Consider the following 22,079-nt stretch of genomic DNA (forward strand, 5'->3'; position numbering starts at 1 on the left):
AAACAAGACAAAAATAATAAACGGAGCAATTCCAAGAGGGTCCACACACACCATCGGTGCTCAGGCCCTAAATACTAAATGAGAAAGCATTTTTTGCAGTGTAAAGTCATTAGATTGCAATAATTGCATTGTAATTATTTACATTTTACAAAGAAAATACTTTGTTTTCTTCTGTTATTACATCTTTTAATAAGAATAATGTAAGAGTTTATGCCCTCTTTCTATTGGCTCTTCTATCCACTAAAGTTCTTTAATATTCCCATACTTAAAGTTGCCACAGTTATTGCAAACTTTGCATGTGCTGCATTTTATAAATGTTCCTGGTTTAGAATTTGAAAGATAAATACGTTTTGATAAGTGAGATCTCTTATTATAGTCCTTGAAAACAAAAGTCGTGCTTGAAAAATCTCCTTTATTTTTCAGACTGCGTACGAGCCGTGGATATAGTTGAAGATCATTCATCACACACACACACACACACACACACACACACACACACACACGAGCAGTGAAGACCAACAGCAGCCGCTTTAGAAGATATATTTATTGTAAAAGGTCCAGACATTACCCAGTTAACAGACACTGATGCTGGGGATCGAGGCAAACTCATTGAGCAACACACTCAGCTCATTAAAGCGCTGATCACATGACCGGATCGCTGATCACATGACCGGATCGCTGATCACATGACCGGGTCAGGGTGAACATGTAAACAGGAGCAAACCTCAGAGTTCATCAGCAGGAGCGGCGCCAGACCCACAGTCCACCATACCAGTCTCTCAGAGGAAACACACACACGTGAACACACAAGAGGAGAGATGCGTGAAGTGAGGCATGCAGATAAACCAATCAAAACACACACACACACACACACACACACACACACACACACAGGTGAAGAGAGAAACTGCATATGGAGGAAGTGATGCGTCGCACGTCAGACCCCCTGAAGCTCCTCGAGTCGGCCCGACGGGACCCGGATCATGAGTCGCATCATCAGCATCAGAACACTCAAACGCCACATTAATATCTCATAGATAGCTTTAAACACTCACACACACGTATATAAACATTTACATATTAGATTATAGTTCATGTGTTAAAGAGACGGACGACCTGATTGATACAACCAGTAGAAGAAGAGTTTAAAAGTGTTAAAACGTGGACTCGCACGCCGAGGAACATTGGCACTATCAGAGACTGAGCAGTGTGTGTGTGTGTGTGTGTGTGTGTGTGTGTGTGTGTGTGTGTGTGTGTGTGTGTGTGTGTGTGTGTGTCAGAAGCACTTCCTGAAGACGATGTGCGGGCCGAACTCCTGGTACTCCTGCGCGCTGATCCAGGCGCCGCTGAGCTCGGTTCTGCTGGCCAGCGCCGCTCCGCCGCTCCACACGGACGAGTCCCGCTCCGGAGGGCTGACGACCCGCACACACACACCCAGGTCCGACGCACACACACCACACACCTCCTGCTGGAGGCGCTCCGGGAGGCCCGGCAGCAGCGTGTTCCCGCCTGCACACACACACACACACTCAGTCACATGTGTTACAGGTCCTAGCCTCTGATTGGCCAGCACACACACGCGCACACACACACACACACACACACACACCTGACAGGAGGATGTTTCCCACAAAGCTGCGCCGGAGGTCGATGTCCGACTGCATGATGGACCTGAACACGCTCTCCTGCATCCCATGATGATCTCGTCCAATCAGCTCCGGCCTGAAGAGGATCTCAGGAGCCCTGCGTGTGTGAAGACATGAGGCTGTGAGAGGGTGAAGTCATAAGGTCCTGATATACTCAGTGTCTCTGATGAACATGTCGTTATGTGCAGCACACGCTCCTCTTAATGAGATATAATGCTCTTCAGCTTCCCAGGGAAGACTGACACCTCAGAGGGGGCGGAGCCACAGAGCCACACCTCAGAGGGGGCGGAGCCACAGAGCCACACCCACCCGTTACACCCATCAGACCTTATTCACAGCGGCGCCATCTGTGTAGCGGGATGAGGCGGTAAGATGCACCTCTTCAGTGGGTTGTGCTGTTATCTCATGTACTTCTGGATTGTTCTGCTGACGAAACACTGCAGAAATACCCTAACGATGAGAAGTGTCATCTCTCCTGACGGCACAGGAGGCGGAGCTACTGGAGGAGAGGCTCCCGAACCCAGCGCTGGGGGGGGTCTGAGTGACGGCAGACCCGAGTCTCCACACGGCACGGGCCGGTTCAGAGCTGCGGCAGGAGGACGGGCTTTACTGGGAGAAAGAGTTCTGGCTCAGTCTTACGCCCCTGTAGACCCCAAGGCTATGTTCGGCTCTACGGCCACAGCTGTGCGCCCACAGTGAGACTCGAGGAGGGAGAAGCGTTCGCTTACCCAGAAAGCCTCTCGACCATATCAGCCTGTCCGTGAGAGTGTCACACCGCAGAGAGACCCAGACCATTAGGCGTGCAGCCGGAGACCAAGGCTACTCTGCTTGCCCGTGTTGCGCTCGGAGCTCAGCATTCAGTTCTCTTTCACGACTTACTGCGCTTTTAATATTTCTTTTCAATATAAAGCACATGCTGCTCTTTTTTTCTCTCATTCCTTTATGTTTTATTAATAACGTTAAACAGAATCGTCAACTGAAATCTGCGTGGATTATCAAAAATACGACATTTATCATGTGTCATAAAAGGGTCTCTGCGCAAAAGTGAAAGAACCAGCGGGGGAGATGTTTCGAAATGTCTCTCTGCACAGCACCCGTTTCAGTAAAAGGATATATTAAAGTTTATATAGCCTACTTTTACATTTTCGCTGCTTTTCTAAGCTTGAATCCCAGTGCAGGAGCTGGAGGACACCACAGGAACGCAAGCGGCTAGTTCACTCGTGACACTCGTGCAGGGCTGTGGCGTAACCGCGCTACTGACAAGCCGACCACAGAGGAACGCTAGTAACCGCGATATTCACGTGTTTTCTTTTTTCATAAGGCAATACCCTTCTTGTTTTGAACTTTGTGCATGTGTATTGAATGTTAAATAAGTTAATAATGATAACGTTTTTATCATGGTGGTTTGTACAGAGGCTTCGTGGATTTGCACTTAAGCCTGAACAGACAGTGGATGAGAGAGTGAGCGTGTGCGATTACCTGCGTATGTCTTTGAGGTAAAGTCATATAGATTCGTGAAAAGTTTGCTGTGTCCAAGGAAAGCGAAATGTGTCGTGTCATCCTAACGTTTAAGGGCATGTACCGTGGATGGCATCAGTGTCAGCGCTGGCCAGCACCACAGCGCGAGGAAGCCGCGGGAAACAGAAAGAGTCACGCACTGAATCGCATCAGCTTCAGCGCTACGCTTGCGCCGCGTCAGCTGAGCCTTGAAGAGTGGAGCTCAGTTAAAAATAATTAACACCTTGTTTCATCTTTTAATGAATCAGCGTTTTTGAACGTGTTAGTTGAACGAAGGGTTATAATGACTCAGACAGTCTGTCGTGCGCTGAGTGACAGCCTTCCAATGCGCAGAGACGCCGTTTAGTCTCGGCTACTGAAAATGTACTTGTTTTTGTGCATGCTGACCACATCCTAACAGTTATTTATATAGCAACAAATAAATATAAATAAAAGAAACAAATAAATGGCGATAAAACCGCATATCGCGCTATTGAGCCACTCAACATTACCGCAAGGGAAGTCCTCCACCGCGACAGCCCTACACTCGTGAACAGCACTGAACACACACTTCTGCTGGTATAGCATGATTATTATTATTATTATCATGAACTTTATTAACGTCGGTAGGCTGTACTGCAAGGGAATTGTAATTGGCTGCTTTTTCTGCAGAGAGCCGATCTCTGTTGATGTGTCTTTATCGCTGGTTAGTTGGTAAAGGGTGAGCCCTGCGAGCCACATGACTTAATCCCGGCCACTGCTCTACACACTCTATGATCATAAGCGGAGAGATTTTGACCGATGGTGCAGAGACGAACCCTCTCGATCTTATGCTCCGCATCTGATGCTCTGTGTCCTGCAGGATCTATCAGAGAGAGGTAGAGCCTTTTCCACAGTTCTCTCTTTCAGCCGTTTCGGCATGTGAAGTGGGGTTGGGTTCGGGAACGATAAGCCAGCACTCCTTGACATGTGGATTTATCAGGGGGAAAGACGGTAACTCCCGTAAGTCCCTGATCCCGCCCAGGGGTGTATCGGCAGTCCGCTTCAGGTCTCGTGGGCTGACGGTTACACGGGGAGACCCATCTCACCTCAGCCGCTCTCTCATCGGAAGGGGAACGCGAGTGTAATGCATTACAAGGATGCAAATGTACAATCCCCACCAGCGTCGAGCTCATCCCACCAGAGACACGGCCACTCCTGGGAGCGGTTCACGGGTCTCCATTCAGGACATGCGCTGTGGCAAGCTGGGCATCACACACACTCCTGTCAGATCCTGTAGGCTGGATGTGGACGATCCATCAGAGCTCGGTGCGGGAGCGGCGAGTGTAACGCCATAACACTTCCACACGTCTCTCGTTCTTATCCTGCTTCCAGTTAAACACCTGGTGCTGGTCCACTTTAGGGTTTTATACAGGCTTGGGCTTCACTTTAGTGTCATAACCAAGGCCTTTAGTTAACACTTTCATTGTTGCATCTGTTCATACAGCATATCTGCAGTACGGGAGTGGTCTATATCAGGGTTCACCAATCTCGGTCCTGGAGGGCCGCTGTCCTGCAGAGTTTAGCTCCAACCCCAATTAAACACACCTGAACCAGCTAATCAAGGTCTCATTAGGCATACTAGAAACTTTCAAACAGGTGTTGGAGCTAAACTCTGCCGGACAGCGGCCCTCCAGGACCGAGATTGGTGAACCCTGGTCTATATCAATACTGAACGGATGTTAGAAAGAGAGCTACCTGCATAACCCCGGATCTCAGATAACAGAAGTGAGGTCTCTCACCGCCCTCCTTGTAGGCCACACGGTGAAGCTGGTGTGTAGAATGACGCAGTTATATACCAGGGTTAGGTGTAACTGGTGGTGTAACTGGTGCTTCTACAGTCGGTCACGCCAGAGACGTTCCCTTAGTGAGAGAGGCCACTTCTGTCATCAGAGAACCGGGGATACGCAGGTAAGCTAACGTTAGCAACAGCTCCCAGTGCCACTGAGTCTAGGGTGAGGCAGACAGTGAAGAACACACACACACACGTTACCGGAAGCGTTCGGAGGCCAGCGAGACGAGCCGCCCGTCAGGGAGTGTGTACTGAACCTCCGAGGCCGATCCTGCGCTCCTCAGCTCCGCTTCATAATCCAGAGCCACACAGCAGCATCTCTCCTTCATCTCCCGCACGATCTCCAGCTCGGCTGACGTGCGCATACACACGCCCTGCTCCAGCAGCAGCTACACACACACACACACACACACACACACACACACACACACACACACACACACACACACACACACACACACACACACACACACACACACACACACACACACACACACACACACACACACACACACACACACACACACACACACACACACACACACACACACACACACACACACACACACACACACACACACACACACACACACACACACACACACACACACACACACACACACACACACACACACACACACACACACACACACACACACACACACACACACACACACACACACACACACACACACACACACACACACACACACACACGTTTTTGTACTAGAGCAGGTTTTCCTGCTTGAATGTTGATTATATCCATATTCTCCATGTTGCTGCTCCTCTCCCCGGTCTGTCAATGGGGCTTTCAGGGCGTGTTCGCACCGCAGGAACTAGGAATGATTTGAGTTCTAGGAACTCCTTTTGGAGGAACTAATTTACTCCTACTTCAGAGTCGGTGTAAACCAGCGCTATAGGAACTACAGTGACGTTAGTGTTCGCTAACCCTAACGCACGCAAAACACCAGCACACGCCATTATTAAAAAGGCTGTGTAAAGGCACAGATTATAGCCTATATATTTACTCCACAAACTAACTCTACGAACATGGAAAACAGTGATAGATGGACCTCTTAACATTTACGCTGAGGAGGCGGTGCAAATGCAACCAGGAAAACGTTCCTAGGGGAACCAGTAGTTCTCGGGGAACCACCCTGGTCTCTAGCTCCTAGAACTACCCGGTGCGAAAGCCCCTAGTAACACTCATTACTTCCTGTCTCTATGAAGACCCCGCCTTCTATTATTACTGAAAAGCACACTGTGCTCTGATTGGTCGGCTGGAGCAGTGTGTTGTGATTGGTCGAGCGCTTTGAGTGTGTTTGGGAAATGCCCCGCCCCTTACCATAACCGCCAGTCTAACACACTACTAACTAACTCAACCAGGCCCCGCCCCTTTATTCTGCGCATGAATATTATAATGAGGAATATTGTGACGTGTTCGTTCCCGGGAGAAACTCACGACTACAGTGGAGGCGTTTCAGGAGTTCAGGAACACTGACACTGATATAGAGAATAACTGGAGCTTCATGATCACACAGCAACATCACACACTGAAGACTGATGGAGAAGAGCAGAGCAGGTGCTCGTTAACCCCTTAACCCCGTACTCCAACAGCACACATTTTTTTAATCATCAAATTTCTAAGCAACCACTTAATGAACAAAACATGTACCGTCTTAAAGCTTAGAATCTCAGCTTTTTCATGCATCTAAGCACTTTGATCAACGAGCGAGTGTGTGTGTGTGTGTGTGTGTGTGTGTGTGTGTGTGTGTGTGTGTGTGTGTGTGTGTGTGTGTGTGTGTGTGTGTGTGTGTGTGTGTGTGTGTGTGTGTGTGTGTGTGTGTGTGTGTGTGTGTGTGTGTGTGCACCTTCTGCAGCTGCAGGGTGACGTCGGCTCCGGCGAGGTTGAAGCGCTGCACGGCGTGAGGGAGACAGTAACCCTCGAACACAGGAACACTGTGACTGACGCCATCTCCAGAGTCCAGCACCACACCTACACACACACACACACATCAGCACGACATCACCCTGACACAATCACACCGAACAACTTCAAAACAAGACGCTTCAGATGACTTTTCCCTAAACAGAAATTCATGTATCATATGATGCTCTAGCTAAGGCCTCTAAATCAGGGTTCCTCAGACTCGGTCCTGAGGGCTGCTGTCCTGCAGAGTTTAGCTCCAACCCTGATCAGACACACCTGAGCCAGCTGATCAATGTCCTCAGGATCACTAGAGGCTCACAGCTAGGTGTGTTTGATCAGGGCTGGAGCTAAACTGTGCAGGACAGCGGCCCTCAGGACCGAGTTTGAGGAACCCTGCTCTAAATGATGAACATGATTGATAAACCGGCCTGTGTGTGTGTGTGTGTGTGTGTTTTTGTGTGTGTGTGTGTGTGTGTGTTTTTGTGTGTGTGTGTGTGTGTGTGTGTGTGTGTGTGTGTGTGTGTGTGTGTGTGTGTGTGTGTGTGTGTGTGTGTGTGTGTGTGTGTCTCTGACCGGTGGTGCGTCCCGAGGCGTAGAGCGCCAGCACCGCCTGCAGGGCCACGAAGGCCAGCGGGACGCTGAAGGACTCGAACATCAGCTCCACCATGCGCTGCCGGTTCTGCCGCGGGTTCATGGCGGCTTCGGTCAGCAGCACCGGGTGATCCTCGGGACTCACGGAGAGATGCCGGAACGCATGATCCCAGATCTGCAGACGAGAGAGAGAGCCGACACAACACTGCAGGATCAGGAGCAATCAGAGCGCTTTCATCAGGAGAACAGGACCTGCAGAACCATCACCAGCCCTCAACCTGACCAGCGCTAGCCGGCCTCTCAACCAGTGTCCAGGGCCAGTTACATCAGCAGATCACTTTCTCAAGTAACTAGTAAAGTAACGCATTACTTTTAATGTTACAACACACTATCCAAGTTACTTTTCAAATAAGTAACGCAAGTTGCTTCGTTTTCCCATTTATTGACTGATTTATTGATTGCTCTCCTGTTCCCCCGCGTGCGTGCGTGCGTGCGTGTAAACATGGTTATTGTAAGTTCTAGACTTTTATGCATTTAAATCTCTTTATTGACCAATGTACTTGCTTTGGGCCTTCGATGATTCAGTTAAACCATAAGCAAAAATGACATGCATACATGTATATTATTAAACGATTAAAACGTCTCCACGATCGGCTTTTGAAGAAATATGGTGTCGTGTTACAGCGCACAGTCCATCAGTGCAGCTCTGGCGCCGCAGCCTCAACATACTGTACATGCACATCAGTGTTAATGCAGACGTACCGGACACTGCAGCTCACAAACGTTCATTATCTGCATGTGCTTTAAAGCCTTGCCGTTTAAACATTTCATTTGCAGTGTTGCTGTTCTAACGTGCGCTTCTCTGAGCGCATAAACCCGAAGCGCACGGCACTAACAGCCCGTCAAACAGCGGCTGGATACTGGACTAAGTATTCATATCTTTCTTGTGCTGAACACAAAAGTTATTTTGAAGAATGCGTGTAAGCAAACAGTTGCTGGTCCCCATTGACTTCCATAGGAGAAATACACTATCCACTGGAGACCAGCAACTGCTCCCACATTCTTCAAAATAACTTATTTCAACAAGAAACTTATTCAGGTTTAAAACAACGAGAGTAAATTATGACAATTTTCATTTTTGGGGGAACCATCTCTTTAAATGTTAATAAAACATTTATACAGTGAAGTCTATATAGTGTTTTATTTCATATTTGTTCATTTAATTACTCTCTTCAATGCTACTGCTAAATACACCTACTGTAGCTGACAAAATAAAGCACTGTTTATTTCATCTGTATATTAAGTGTAATGTCATTTTCTTTATTAAAAAAAAAAAAAAGATTTTTATCTTCCCCACTTTGGCCTAAATGTCAGCCCTTTTTATTTTAGATTGTGTTACCCAAGGCTTTGTTTTTAAAATAGGAACATTAGTTTGGCTGTAATGCTCAGTCACTTGCACAATAGTAAAACCAACTTGAAAAAGAATCGAGATAATAAAATCGAGATATTTTTCCTTCACGCCCACCCCAACTTCGGCACATACACACACGTCAGCACGTCACGTTCACTGGCCAGTTCATATATAACAGCACTAAACATGTGATCAAGGCATTAGTGACCCTGACTGAGAAAAGCGTCTGATTCCAGCATTTACATACTTGCCCCCGTTGATCAGATTATTTCAGGTCTACATCTACGATCAGATCGTAACTGGGATTGTTTAGGTGTTTACATAAAGGCTTTTCAGTGCAGCTGATCCATCAATCTGATTATAAACAGATTATCTGAGTGCATGTGAACCACAGCAGTAAATCCTTTCAATAGGAACCCGTGAATGTTTGGATACACCAGCGAAAACATGAGGGCTATTAAATCCCAGCTCAAGCTACTCTCAACCCAAGCAGCGTTCATGTCATCAGCAGCATCTGTGATCAAACGAGGCATAAAGAAATCCCTCATGTCAGTCAAAGACCATCCGATCCCTAAACACACTGCAGTGAAGGAGTGCAGAGATCCTCTGAAGAGCAGCGTCCGTCAGCACTCACCATCTCCATCTCATCCCAGTTGCGCACTACGCCGTTCCTGATGGGATATTTCAGCGCTAGCACTCCTCTCATGTGCTGTGCCTCGTGCCCGATGTACACCGCTCGCTCCACACTGCCGTTCATGATCTCCTGGAACACAAGACCATCATCAGTCCAGACCAACAAAACACAAGGAAACATGAACACATGGGCTGAGTTAGTCAAGTAGAGTAAAAACATTTTCTGATATATTGTGGAAAGCACTAATGTTTATAATATCATCCAGATCTAATCTGCTGAATGAGACTATTTAGATTAGAATTAGATTTTCTATTATGGTATCGATGTACCAGAGCGAGAGAGAGAGTACCTCATATTTGGGATGGCCGATGACCGTTGGGAACACCGTAGTTGGAAGATCCTGGTCTGCAAACCCTGCCTTCATCAATCCCGACCCGCTGTCCAGCACGATGGGCGTCTCATAATCACTCATCTAACTCAGAACAGGGAAGAAACCAGACACCGCTCCAGCTCAGTCTCACGCAGACAGAAGAGAAGCTCAACTATGCTCCAAACCCTAGGGCAGCGGTCCCCAACCTTTTTTGCACCACGGACCGGTTTAATATCAGACAATATTTTCACGCACCGGACTTTAAGGTGTGGCGGATAAATACAACAAAATAAAATGATACGACCGGCATAAAAACTGGGGTATTTTTTAAATATAATAAACGTGAATCCAATGTGTAGGCCTACTCGCAACTTTATTAGCAGCGTCCTCATAACATCGCGCCTAAAGACAACTGAGAAAGCCTGAACACAAACAAATCAAAATGCCCCCCGAAAGAAAAAAATCTCCATGTTTTCGGCGCTGATGCGTTCATGTAACATGTAAGGGTGGCGCTGCCAATAAAGCACCTAAAAGCTGTCACAACGAACCGGCAAAATGAATGATTATGAATATGTAAAATACAGCAGGAGACATTTTAATTTTATAACATTTATAACATTAACATTTTAACATCATAATTTTAATTGTTTACTAATAAACAAGTGTTTTCTGTGTCAGTGTCGGCTGCAAAGTTGACGATGCTGACTCGCGATCTTCGCAGTAGTGAACGCGCCAGAGAGAAATGCACATTTCATATGGATTACATAAGCAGAGAACAGTTTTCTTTCAGTTTTGAATTGTTCTGTTTAAAAGTACACATTAAGTTTTCTATATATGTCTCAGGTCTGTGAGGCAAGTAAGCTACTTTATCACTGAGTTTCGGTTAATTTATGAGAGGAGCTCCAGTTCACGCGCCGGCGCCTCCGTGTCCTGATTATCTATTTCTACTATATTTACTTACTTATTAAATCCAGGCAATTGGTTGATGAAACATTGATTAAAATTAAGATACAATTAATACAAAACTAAATTAAATTTAAAGACAGGCTTTGTGCTTTCTGTTTGAGGTCTCTGCGAAAGTTTTAAAGCAGTCTTTTAGTGCCGCTTTCAGAGCGCTCACTTCCGTACAGAGATCTGTCCTGTCTGTAACATTGTTTTTTTTGTGTGTAATAAATTTCTAAATAAATGCGACTTAGTCCAGTGCAACTTGTGCCATGAAGAAGAAAAAACATAGCCTATTTTTTGACTGATGACTTATACTCCGGAGCGACTTATAGTCCGGAAAATACGGTAAGTTATTTATTCTTTCTGTGCGGCCCAGTACCAAATGTCCCACGGACCGGTACCGGGGGTTGGGGACCCCTGCCCTAGTGAACCGCCGCCTCGCTGAAGCGTCATGACGTTTGGTCAAGTGGAGATGCAGATGTGTACACACCTGCATCATTAATTAAACTTCACTCAAGCACTTGAGGGATGTAAGCCCAGAATGCACTGAGTGAGCAGCACACTAGAGTCTGGAACAGAGCCTCAGTAGTTATGACTCTACTGTAAACGAGTACAACTACACTGTCAAACAGGGGTGTGCGGTATTAACAGATTATAACTGTAATATCCGTTTTGTGCCGGTATCTTGACTGCTTCAGGCCTGACAGCGACTGTTTATGAATTATTTAAATCACTGATTCATTCAAAAACACTGATTGATTTATTAAGGAAACACTGAGATACACAGCTTTGTTTGGAACTATAGCTGTTGAAAAAGACAAAAGCATAACTCAATATTAAATTACTGATTTTATATAACAGTTGAATAAACAAGATCAAGATTTGCAATCATGCTGATATTGGAGAAGAACACTCGTGCGAAACGCCTAAGATCAAGATTTGCAATCATGCTGATATTGGGGAAGAACACTCGTGCGAAACGCCTATAAATCAACTATATCAACTAGAAATACAAGACAAAAACTCGTTGCCGTAAAATTTCGGGTTCATTCTAACTGCAATCTACTAGGTTACGTCATGCTATAAAACAGTGCACCGTCGTCAAAGTGTGGAGTGTTTTCAAAGTGAATGACATAACACAAATTACGCTATTATCAAAGACGATACACATCACGCACCCCCTGCTCTGACCCCTCGCCCAGACCCTGGAGCGCACCTGTCTATAGGTGTTGAGCTGCAGCTGGAGTGGAGATCTGCAGACCGCTCTCATGGAGCCTCCGCCGTCACGGCCCACACACGGCCCAGACACGGCGTCCTCCTGAGGGCTGGGCAGCGCCGGTGTCTCTGGGACAGCCGTGGAGGAGCTCGAGGTCTCTTCGCTGCGCAGCACTGCGGTGTTGTTGTTATTGTTCTGCATGTGCAGGCCTTGAGACGTGCTCTGTGCGCAGGCGTCTGACTCCACCGGTGCTCGAGTGCCTGTGTGTTCAGAGGCTGATGGTCGTCTCTCAGAACGGCCGTCGAGAGGTACGGCGCTCCGCGGTGCAGCCACTGGAGTGACCAGGACGCCTCCGGGATCAAACGCATCTCGCACCACACTGCTGTTCTGGGTCCAGGGCGCTCCACTAGCCTCTGGCTCCGCTCCACTAGCCTCCCGCTCAGCTCCACTAGCCTCCGGCTCCCGCTCAGCTCCACTAGCCTCCGGCTCCCGCTCAGCTCCACTACCCTCCCGCTCCCGCTCAGCTCCACTACCCTCCCGCTCCCGCTCAGCTCCACTAGCCTCCTGCTCCGCTCCACTACCCTCCCGCTCAGCTCCACTACCCTCCCGCTCCCGCTCCGCTCCACTACCCTCCCGCTCCCGCTCAACTCCACTAGCCTCCTGCTCAGCTCCACTACCCTCCCGCTCAGCTCCACTACCCTCCCGCTCCCGCTCAGCTCCACTACCCTCCCGCTCCCGCTCAGCTCCACTAGCCTCCTGCTCCCGCTCAGCTCCACTAGCCTCCGGCTCCCGCTCAGCTCCACTACCCTCCCGCTCCCGCTCAGCTCCACTAGCCTCAGGCTCAGCTTGATCAGCAGCAGAATCGCCACCGTCTGTACAGGCGCAGGAAGACGTCTCACCCTCGGGATGCTCAGGATGGGCGCTTGGGCCTTCAGTGGCGTCCATCGCTTCCAGTTTCTGATCGGGAGCAGAAAATCTACTCAATACAAAAGGCTCTCCTTGACAAGACGGGGCCTCCTGAAGGGATTCTGAGTCAGGAGCTGCAGGATCTCCGATCCCAATCTCACTCAAGCTTGTGTTAGGAACAGACCCGCTTGATGAACTCAAAGGCTCAGGAGTCAAGCTCGAGTCTGAGAGATCTGGAGGCGATGGACTGGCACACTCTGTTTGACGGGCTGATTCGGGCCTGCAGTTCCTCAACAACTCGCCGTCCAGATCTTTCAGCTTCCAGTTCCTCTCCATGACCGAACACTTGACAACTCTGCGGCCTTTGCTTGAGCTAGTCCTCGCCTTGCCCGCTTTCTCCATCTCTCTGCTCAGGCTTCTCTCCATCTTCTCCACCTCCCGCTTCTCCTCCTCCAGCTGTGCCAGGAACATCCTCCTCTCCCTATAGGAGCTGCGTGTGGTCACATGACCCAGCGTCCGTTGCTCCGACTGAAGCGCCTCAGTCTCAGTGCAGCGCAGCTCTTCCAGTTTCAACTGCTCCTCCTTTATTTGCTCATCAAGAACTTGAAGATCTCTAAGCCCTCGAAGGATCCCACTCCTGTCCACCTCAGGACCTCTAGTGTCCAGCTGCACAGGCCCTTCACTCATTGGTGGACTTTCATCGGCCAATCCCGGGGCGTCGGAGTCGCTTTCACTAGTTTTCAGAGTCTCAGAGTCTGAAGAAGAGAGTTCACTCTGAAGGCCATCATCCAATCCAATCACGCCAGATTCAGCCAGATCTCGTGGGGACATCTGGAACAAAAAGTTAAATGTTCAAATATTCATACTTCCTAGTTCCTAACATAAAGCAAATAGCACAGACACACCAATTCTCCGGTTTCATTAATTTACGGTCTTTAACAGTTCTGTGTAATAATAGAAAGGCAAATGCTATACTTTAATAATACGCTCAGCATTCTGAAACCATGCATGCATCTCATTCAAACAATCCTTAAATGCCCATTAAACATTACAAATACCTTCCAAACTTTGGCGAATTGAGATCTGACAACTTCAGGTTATGATGCTCTATATCCAGCTTCACATTACGCTGACTATTTCACTAACTATCCCATATCGGTTCACATTATTCATTAGATCGGATTAAAAACAGTCGATTTTAAGAGAACAGTAACCGACACACCGACTTTTTGGGACTTTATCTTATTCACCGTATCCCCCAGAGTTAGATAGGTTAGAAAAAAGCAGCCTTAGGCGGTGCCTATGTGCTCAAATCGCGATTAATTGCACCGCCCCAGTCAGAACACGTTTGGTTCTTCTCAGAGTTTCTTATAAAGAGAATGATTGCCTATGGAGTCAACATGCAGAAACCGAATGGTCTCCTGCTCCTGAACTCTCCGAAAGACTCACTCACCGCACTGTGCTGGCGTGCTTCAGTCCACACGGGCCAGTGTTTGTGCAGATCCTCGGACCGCAACAGCTCGTCCAGGACCCCCTCCTGTGCAAGAACATCCTCTTCCTCCTGAAAACACCACATCATAATCGGGTCAATCGCTTCAACTGCAAGATCACGGAGCAGGGCAAGGAGAGGTTTCATCTCGGGTCATCAGCTGAAGTCACACATGATATTTGATGAAATCAGAGATTTCTGTCCCTCCATTGACCGCAGCGCAACTACCACTTTGACTCTTGACTCTCAAAGTTTATAACGAGATTGTAAAACGAATCCATATGAATTGAGCAGTTTAGTCCAAACTAACCCAGTTTAGTTTTGGTTGAACGAACACTAAGTATCAGTGTTTTCCAGACGAGGTCAGAGAGATTCTCTCAGCATTACTGTGGTTTGATCGTCACGGATGACAGACGGCGGGTCTAATAGGCTGCGTTCACACTAATGCACAGATCTACTTAAACATATCAGATATAACAGACAGTTTACATTAATTTCACGTCATCCTAGAAGTATTTGGAGATTTAAGTGCAATTAACCGCTCAGTCACACAGCAGAGTAGCGCAGGCATACTTCAGAATACACAAGCACCTTATTTTCCTGTTTATCCCTTTAAAGCAGCTTTGAAAATCTGTATTGCATAAAGCACTATATAAATAAAGGTTGCTTGACGTAAGCATTTGAAAGCAGATGTCTGTCAGTGATTCAGTTTATAAAGTATGAATTGAATACACAACTCGCTCAAAGCATCTCAAAGGGAATTGTTTATAAATCCTGGCGGGAGAAACACAGTCGAGCAAGAGCATGTTTCGCTCAGTGAGAGCCCTGTGCAAGGAAAGGGACAAAAACATATAAATGCAAAAATGGCAGAAACTACTAAGTCACAAAAACTTAACAGAAAATATATAAAATGAAAATATTAATAAAAACTAAGTGACTCATTTTCACTAAGATAACACTGTATAAAGATATTTCATAACTGAGCACTCGACACAGCTGTGTTCTACTCAGAGTATGTGACTTAGCATACATGTTATTGATGATTCTAGATCTGTCAGTCACTCATGTACAGGAGCGGGACCACATCTTGCTCCTCCACAAACCCGTCGAAGCGTGACCCGAGACTCACAGCGGACACTCACCTGTAATATCTCAGCGGTTCGCTCTAGCGTCGTCTCCACCTCCTCCAGCTCTCGCTGCTCTCTCTGAACCCAGTCACCCAGAGACACCTCCGACCTACCCAATACAGGAGGACACGAGTCCTTACAGAAGCCCATCACAATCAAACATCAGCGTCTGAGAAGCACCACGGCCGGCTTACCGCTCAAAAGAGTCCCGTCTGAGGTTGTGCAGGTCGAAGGAGTCCCAGAGGAGAGAAGGGTCTCCGGTGCCGCTGGGTCTCTCCTCCGCATCCGTCAGGGTGCTGGACAGGACGTTTCCTGCGGGATTCAGCTCCGACTCCTCGAAGCTCGGGTGGGGGTGCTGGAGTCCGCGGTCCGTCTGCGTGGGCTGGTCCCGAGGCCGGTCCGGAGGACTGGGGCTCCGCGGGATGGAGGAGCCGGGCGTAATGGTCACCGTGTAGGAGCTCTCCAGGTCATCTATCGGGAGGCTCAGCCAGGGGTTTCTGGGTAGCGTGGACGAGCGCTTCACTTTGATCTCCAGGTTCACAGAGTCTGAGGTTATTTTGGGGACGATCTGAATACTGGCCCGCTGTAACCCGAACCCTAGCTCTTCAGGCGGCTCCTCGGAGTCGGACACGCTCACAACGTCCTCGTGAATCTGCCTCGACTTGAACGCGGAGTCTCCGTTTCCCAGAAACCTCGGGAGAATGTCCCTCCTGCTCCTGTGATCCAGATGCGTGTTCCCGGCTCCGTCGAAGCCGGAGTCGAAGGAGCTGAGCGAGGGCGGTTTGGCTGCGGCTCCGCGGGGCGAGGCCTGGAGGTGGCAGTCCCCCACAGGAGGCCACCGGGACACATCACACACACTCTCGCAGTGGGAGACCACGAGCGCCGGCCGCACGAGGGTGTGGTGCTGGTCCTCGGGGGAAGTGATGTCAGAGCTGCTGTGGTGACCCTTCAGGTACTCGTACTGCCACTGGAGGGCAAGGTGAAGGTCATGAAGGGGAACCGCACCCGCGGAGGTCAAGAGTCTCCTCAGAGTCATGCATCTGTGGACCGGCATGAACACTCGTCACGCAAACAGATTCACATTCAACAAGCTTGTGCCTGTGATTTTGCCAAGTAGTTTCTGGATCAACACACCGGGACGGGATCTTTAAACCAGTGGACCCTTTGAAACTACAAATTAGATTTTCTCATTACCTTCAGGTCTAATAGCAAAAGAAAGAAAATCCACGATAGCATTTCCATGACTTTCAAAATAGAAAGAAATGGAGAGATTGATTCCATAGGTTAGAAGAAAGATGTCAAATTTGCCGTAGCTCCTTCAGCTGTTGTGTTAGAAATAGCAATTTACTTTACTGTACTTTACTGTATATTTAATGCCAAGTCACATTATGTTAAAATGTGCATTAGAAAGAAGTAAAACTTAAACTTTTCTTTCATTCTTTCAATGTCAATAACGTCAGTCAGTGAAAAGGGTCCATAGGGCTTGAGAAACCGGTAGGGGTTTGAGGTAAGGCTTAGCGCTGGAATGGTTCAATGGTCAACGACCAATAAAAGACACTGATCCAGGAACACATCTTGGCAAAAATCATATAGAGAGTGCACATGGATGTTTTTAGGGGTGTAACGGTTCTCAATTAAACCAAACCACTCTCCACCTATGGTTCGACACGCACTTCCTGCGGTTAATGTCAAATCTAATGGGGGGGGGGGGGTATAGATATATTTCACTCACTGATCTTGGTATAACTTAAAATAGCTTTTTGTTACTTATGATTAATCTTTAATTTATACTGTGAAGATTTATACTTTATTACATTTCTGTAGCTGAAAACTGCTGTTAGACCTCCTGAAGGACCGTTGATTTTATTTGTATCTTTGCTCTGTGTTTGTGCTATTGCTTGTAATTAGATTTTTTTCCCCATTTTGTTTATCTATATTTGACAGTAGTCCCCCCCCCCCCAAACACAGCACATACCGAACCGATCCGAAACCGTGATAAAACCTGAACCGTGATTAATGTGAACCGTTACACCCCTAATATTTTTAAACAGATCATGCTCAAAACACAAAGTTCTTGACAATGATAATGTGTTCATGCAGCCGAAGGAGTCAGAAGAAAATGAGCTTCCTGTAGACATTTTGCAATTTAAAATGTCAACTTGCATATACAATAATTAATTACTAAAATTACTGAAACGGGTTACATCAATAAGCTGATTTCTGATCAGTGTTTAGTGAGCTTTATGGCATCGTCAGCATTGCACACGGACGTCTGTGGCCGGTTCTCTTTCAGGTCATAAACGTGATCACAGTTAGACGGCCCGATAGATATTCAGATATCAGGAATCTGCCATTTTGATGATGATCGATCACTACTGTGGCACAGAAATGAGGGTAACTGTAGACCAACATTAAGAGTTCAAGGCTGCATGCCCACAATGCACTGCCAAACCAGTCCTGTGTAAGTGTGTCTGAACTGAAGGTGTGATGCGCACCTGTGCGAGAGCTGCGTGCCGGCCCGCTGAAGGCTGGGCTCAGTCATGCTGTGGGCGAGCCGGGCCAGCGCCACCAGCTCCTGCACCTCTGGGCAGGGGTTCCTCCTGAGGAAGGCCTGGACCGCCGGTCTCCCCGTGGACGAGCCGCTCTCGCCCTGAGCCTCGCAGTGCTCTCGCCACAGCAGCTCCTGCAGGAGGCTCTCGCCCAGCACGCGCTCGCACCAGCTCTGGCACTGAGGAGCAGAGACACACGCTCCGTTAGATGAGGATCCAGGCCGGGATTCGACACAGTGTTCTCAGTTTAAATGATCATCCTCAAGAGCCTGCTGAAAACCACTGCTGAGCGAGTAAAGGCCCTTGCACACCGAGTCCGAAATTCACATCCGAAATTTCGCACGTTAAAAAATAAATACGACCTCATGTCAGTCACGCTTCCACACTGCCTCCGACACTGTCGTCCGTCATAAAACAATTCGGATCAGGTTCGATTTTCTGCGTTTTCCGCATCCGTAGCTCAAGCATTTTGAATAGTGTTTTGACAATTGAGAGCCACCAAATCACGAATACGGAAAAACACATGCGAAAATTTCGTACTCCGTGTGCAAGGACCTTAACACGTTTAACTTAGTTTGGGTTACGGCTGCACCACTCTTCAAAATCTTTAAAAATCTGGTTTGCTATTCATGTTTGAAGCGATGCACAATTTACTATAATCATTCTAAAAATAAAATGGTCTAAATTAACAGTAAATAAGTGTATATAAATAAAATATATACGTTTTAAAAATACAGGTTTCATACAAACATTTAAAATCGTATTTTTGTGCATTTTTCATAATAAACTTAAAATCCTGTAACTTTTAAATTCTTTTTTTTAAACTTTCACTACAGCAATAATCTGCCAAGTGCTTTCTCTGAAGAGAGGCCAAACTTCAGTCTGTGCTCTAAAGCATTCAAGACTCACCAGTTTAAGTTGGACATTTCATTTTCAGGTCTATGCTCAAAGTGAATAAATGGATAATAAATACAGCGGAAATATAATTTAGCACCATAAAAACCCCTAAAAATACACACACACATACACATATCAAACTAAAATATAGTACATTCCTTTCATTGAAAAAAAAACTAAGTCATCATTTGCCCGACAGGCGAAGAGCACGAGGCTTAACTCACGGCCTTTGCTGCCAGTCTGGGTCATTTTCCTTGCTCATGTTTATCCGTCTAATTTGACAAGTTTCTACCAGATGATTCATACCAAATTATTGTACAAATTATCACATGGCCATTAACATCAGCGTTTCCCCCTTCAGAAGCTGCTGCCCGTGTAAACCCGCTGACGGCAGTGATTGCGTCACGTACCCGGTCCCGGGCGAGATGGAAGGCCGCCGCGCTCCTCAGGGTCCGGTCCCGCCGCTGGACGGTAGCGCACAGGTCCTCCTTCCGCCGCTCCAGCTCCTCCAGCCACGGCCGCGCAGGGCTCCGCTCCGCCTCCGGGACCGTCTCCGCCAGCGTGTGCAGGACGTCCTCCGCGCGCCGGACCAGCGCCTGATCACAAGACATGGGCTCAGTCTGACAGCAGAGGGGCGATCGAGTCGCTTCAGGCTCAGTGGGACGGGGTTGAGAAGCCCAAACACACACACACAGCCGTCACTACACACACATCTTCAGACCGGCTGTGACCGCAGTTACACTCTAACACTCTGCCCGTTACACACTGGCTAACTCAGCAGATATTGATGAGGGACTTAATCTCAAAGAGGTCATGAAGTGCATTCAGATATTTATCATGTTTTTGGAGATTAGCTCAAGTTTTTTGCACAAAAAAAGCATTTAAATATTTGTAATTAATGTTATAACGTACACCAGTAAACAGCCACAATACTGTAGACAGAACGCGTGTGTGACGAGGACGGTGATGTACCATGGCATGAGTGTAGACGGACGCCTGTGTGTGTGTGTGTGTGTGTGTGTGTGTGTGTGTGTGTGTGTGTGTGTGTGTGTGTGTGTGTGTGTGTGTGTGTGTGTGTGTGTGTGTGTGTGTGTGTGTGTGTGTGTGTGTGTGTGTGTGTGTACCATGGCAGGAGTGTAGACGGACGCCTCAAACTGCAGCAGGAGCTCTTCAGCGGTGTGTGTGTGTGTGTGTGTGTGTGTGTGTGTACCATGGCAGGAGTGTAGACGGACGCCTCAAACTGCAGCAGGAGCTCTTCAGCTGTGTGTGTGTGTGTGTGTGTGTGTGTGTGTGTGTGTGTGTGTGTGTGTGTGTGTATATACACCATGGCAGGAGTGTAGACGGACGCCTCAAACTGCAGCAGGAGCTCTTCAGCTGTGTGTGTGTGTGTGTGTGTGTGTGTGTGTGTGTGTGTACCATGGCAGGAGTGTAGACGGACGCCTCAAACTGCAGCAGGAGCTCTTCAGCGGTGTGTGTGTGTGTGTGTGTGTGTGTGTGTGTGTGTGTGTACCATGGCAGGAGTGTAGACGGACGCCTCAAACTGCAGCAGGAGCTCTTCAGCGGTGTGTGTGTGTGTGTGTGTGGGTGTGTGTGTGTGTGTACCATGGCAGGAGTGTAGACGGACGCCTCAAACTGCAGCAGGAGCTCTTCAGCGGTGTGTGTGTGTGTGTGTGTGTGTGTGTGTGTGTGTGTGTGTGTGTGTGTATATACACCATGGCAGGAGTGTAGACGGACGCCTCAAACTGCAGCAGGAGCTCTTCAGCGGTGTGTGTGTGTGTGTGTGTGTGTGTGTGTGTGTGTGTGTGTGTACCATGGCAGGAGTGTAGACGGACGCCTCAAACTGCAGCAGGAGCTCTTCAGCGGTGTGTGTGTGTGTGTGTGTGTGTGTGTGTGTGTGTGTGTACCATGGCAGGAGTGTAGACGGACGCCTCAAACTGCAGCAGGAGCTCTTCAGCGGTGTGTGTGTGTGTGTGTGTGTGTGGGTGTGTGTGTGTGTGTACCATGGCAGGAGTGTAGACGGACGCCTCAAACTGCAGCAGGAGCTCTTCAGCGGTGTGTGTGTGTGTGTGTGTGTGTGTGTGTGTGTGTGTGTGTGTACCATGGCAGGAGTGTAGACGGACGCCTCAAACTGCAGCAGGAGCTCTTCAGCTGTGTGTGTGTGTGTGTGTGTGTGTGTGTGTGTGTGTACCATGGCAGGAGTGTAGACGGACGCCTCAAACTGCAGCAGGAGCTCTTCAGCGGTGTGTGTGTGTGTGTGTGTGTGTGTGTGTGTGTGTGTACCATGGCAGGAGTGTAGACGGACGCCTCAAACTGCAGCAGGAGCTCTTCAGCTGTGTGTGTGTGTGTGTGTGTGTGTGTGTGTGTGTGTGTGTGTGTACCATGGCAGGAGTGTAGACGGACGCCTCAAACTGCAGCAGGAGCTCTTCAGCGGTGTGTGTGTGTGTGTGTGTGTGTGTGTGTACCATGGCAGGAGTGTAGACGGACGCCTCAAACTGCAGCAGGAGCTCTTCAGCTGTGTGTGTGTGTGTGTGTGTGTGTGTGTGTGTGTGTGTGTGTGTGTGTATATACACCATGGCAGGAGTGTAGACGGACGCCTCAAACTGCAGCAGGAGCTCTTCAGCTGTGTGTGTGTGTGTGTGTGTGTGTGTGTGTGTGTGTGTGTGTGTGTGTGTGTGTGTATATACACCATGGCAGGAGTGTAGACGGACGCCTCAAACTGCAGCAGGAGCTCTTCAGCGGTGTGTGTGTGTGTGTGTGTGTGTGTGTGTGTGTGTGTGTGTGTGTGTACCATGGCAGGAGTGTAGACGGACGCCTCAAACTGCAGCAGGAGCTCTTCAGCGGTGTGTGTGTGTGTGTGTGTGTGTGTGTGTGTGTGTACCATGGCAGGAGTGTAGACGGACGCCTCAAACTGCAGCAGGAGCTCTTCAGCGGTGTGTGTGTGTGTGTGTGTGTGTGTGTGTGTGTGTGTGTACCATGGCAGGAGTGTAGACGGACGCCTCAAACTGCAGCAGGAGCTCTTCAGCTGTGTGTGTGTGTGTGT

At 48.2% G+C, this 22,079-nt stretch overlaps 1 protein-coding gene across 1 annotated transcript; it reads right to left on the reverse strand.

Annotated features, from left to right (window-relative positions):
* Window positions 1–1,211: 1,211 nt before the first annotated feature.
* LOC307168011 (uncharacterized protein) lies at window positions 1,212–20,220 on the reverse strand. The gene is made up of 14 exons (XM_079887482.1): window positions 20,164–20,220; window positions 19,450–19,635; window positions 18,089–18,321; window positions 15,788–16,633; window positions 15,609–15,702; window positions 14,431–14,538; window positions 12,072–13,808; window positions 9,890–10,012; window positions 9,541–9,669; window positions 7,478–7,670; window positions 6,846–6,970; window positions 5,176–5,363; window positions 1,610–1,743; window positions 1,212–1,509 (listed from the first exon to the last, which is right to left on the reverse strand). The coding sequence occupies exons 1-14, from the start codon at window positions 20,164–20,166 to the stop codon at window positions 1,277–1,279; spliced, it is 4,332 nt and encodes a 1,443-aa protein (XP_079743608.1). The 5' UTR covers window positions 20,167–20,220; the 3' UTR covers window positions 1,212–1,276.
* Window positions 20,221–22,079: the final 1,859 nt, after the last annotated feature.

Source organism: Squalius cephalus (genome assembly GCF_949319135.1).
Source record: "Squalius cephalus genome assembly, chromosome: 12".
Classification (NCBI taxonomy): Eukaryota; Metazoa; Chordata; class Actinopteri; order Cypriniformes; family Leuciscidae; genus Squalius; species Squalius cephalus.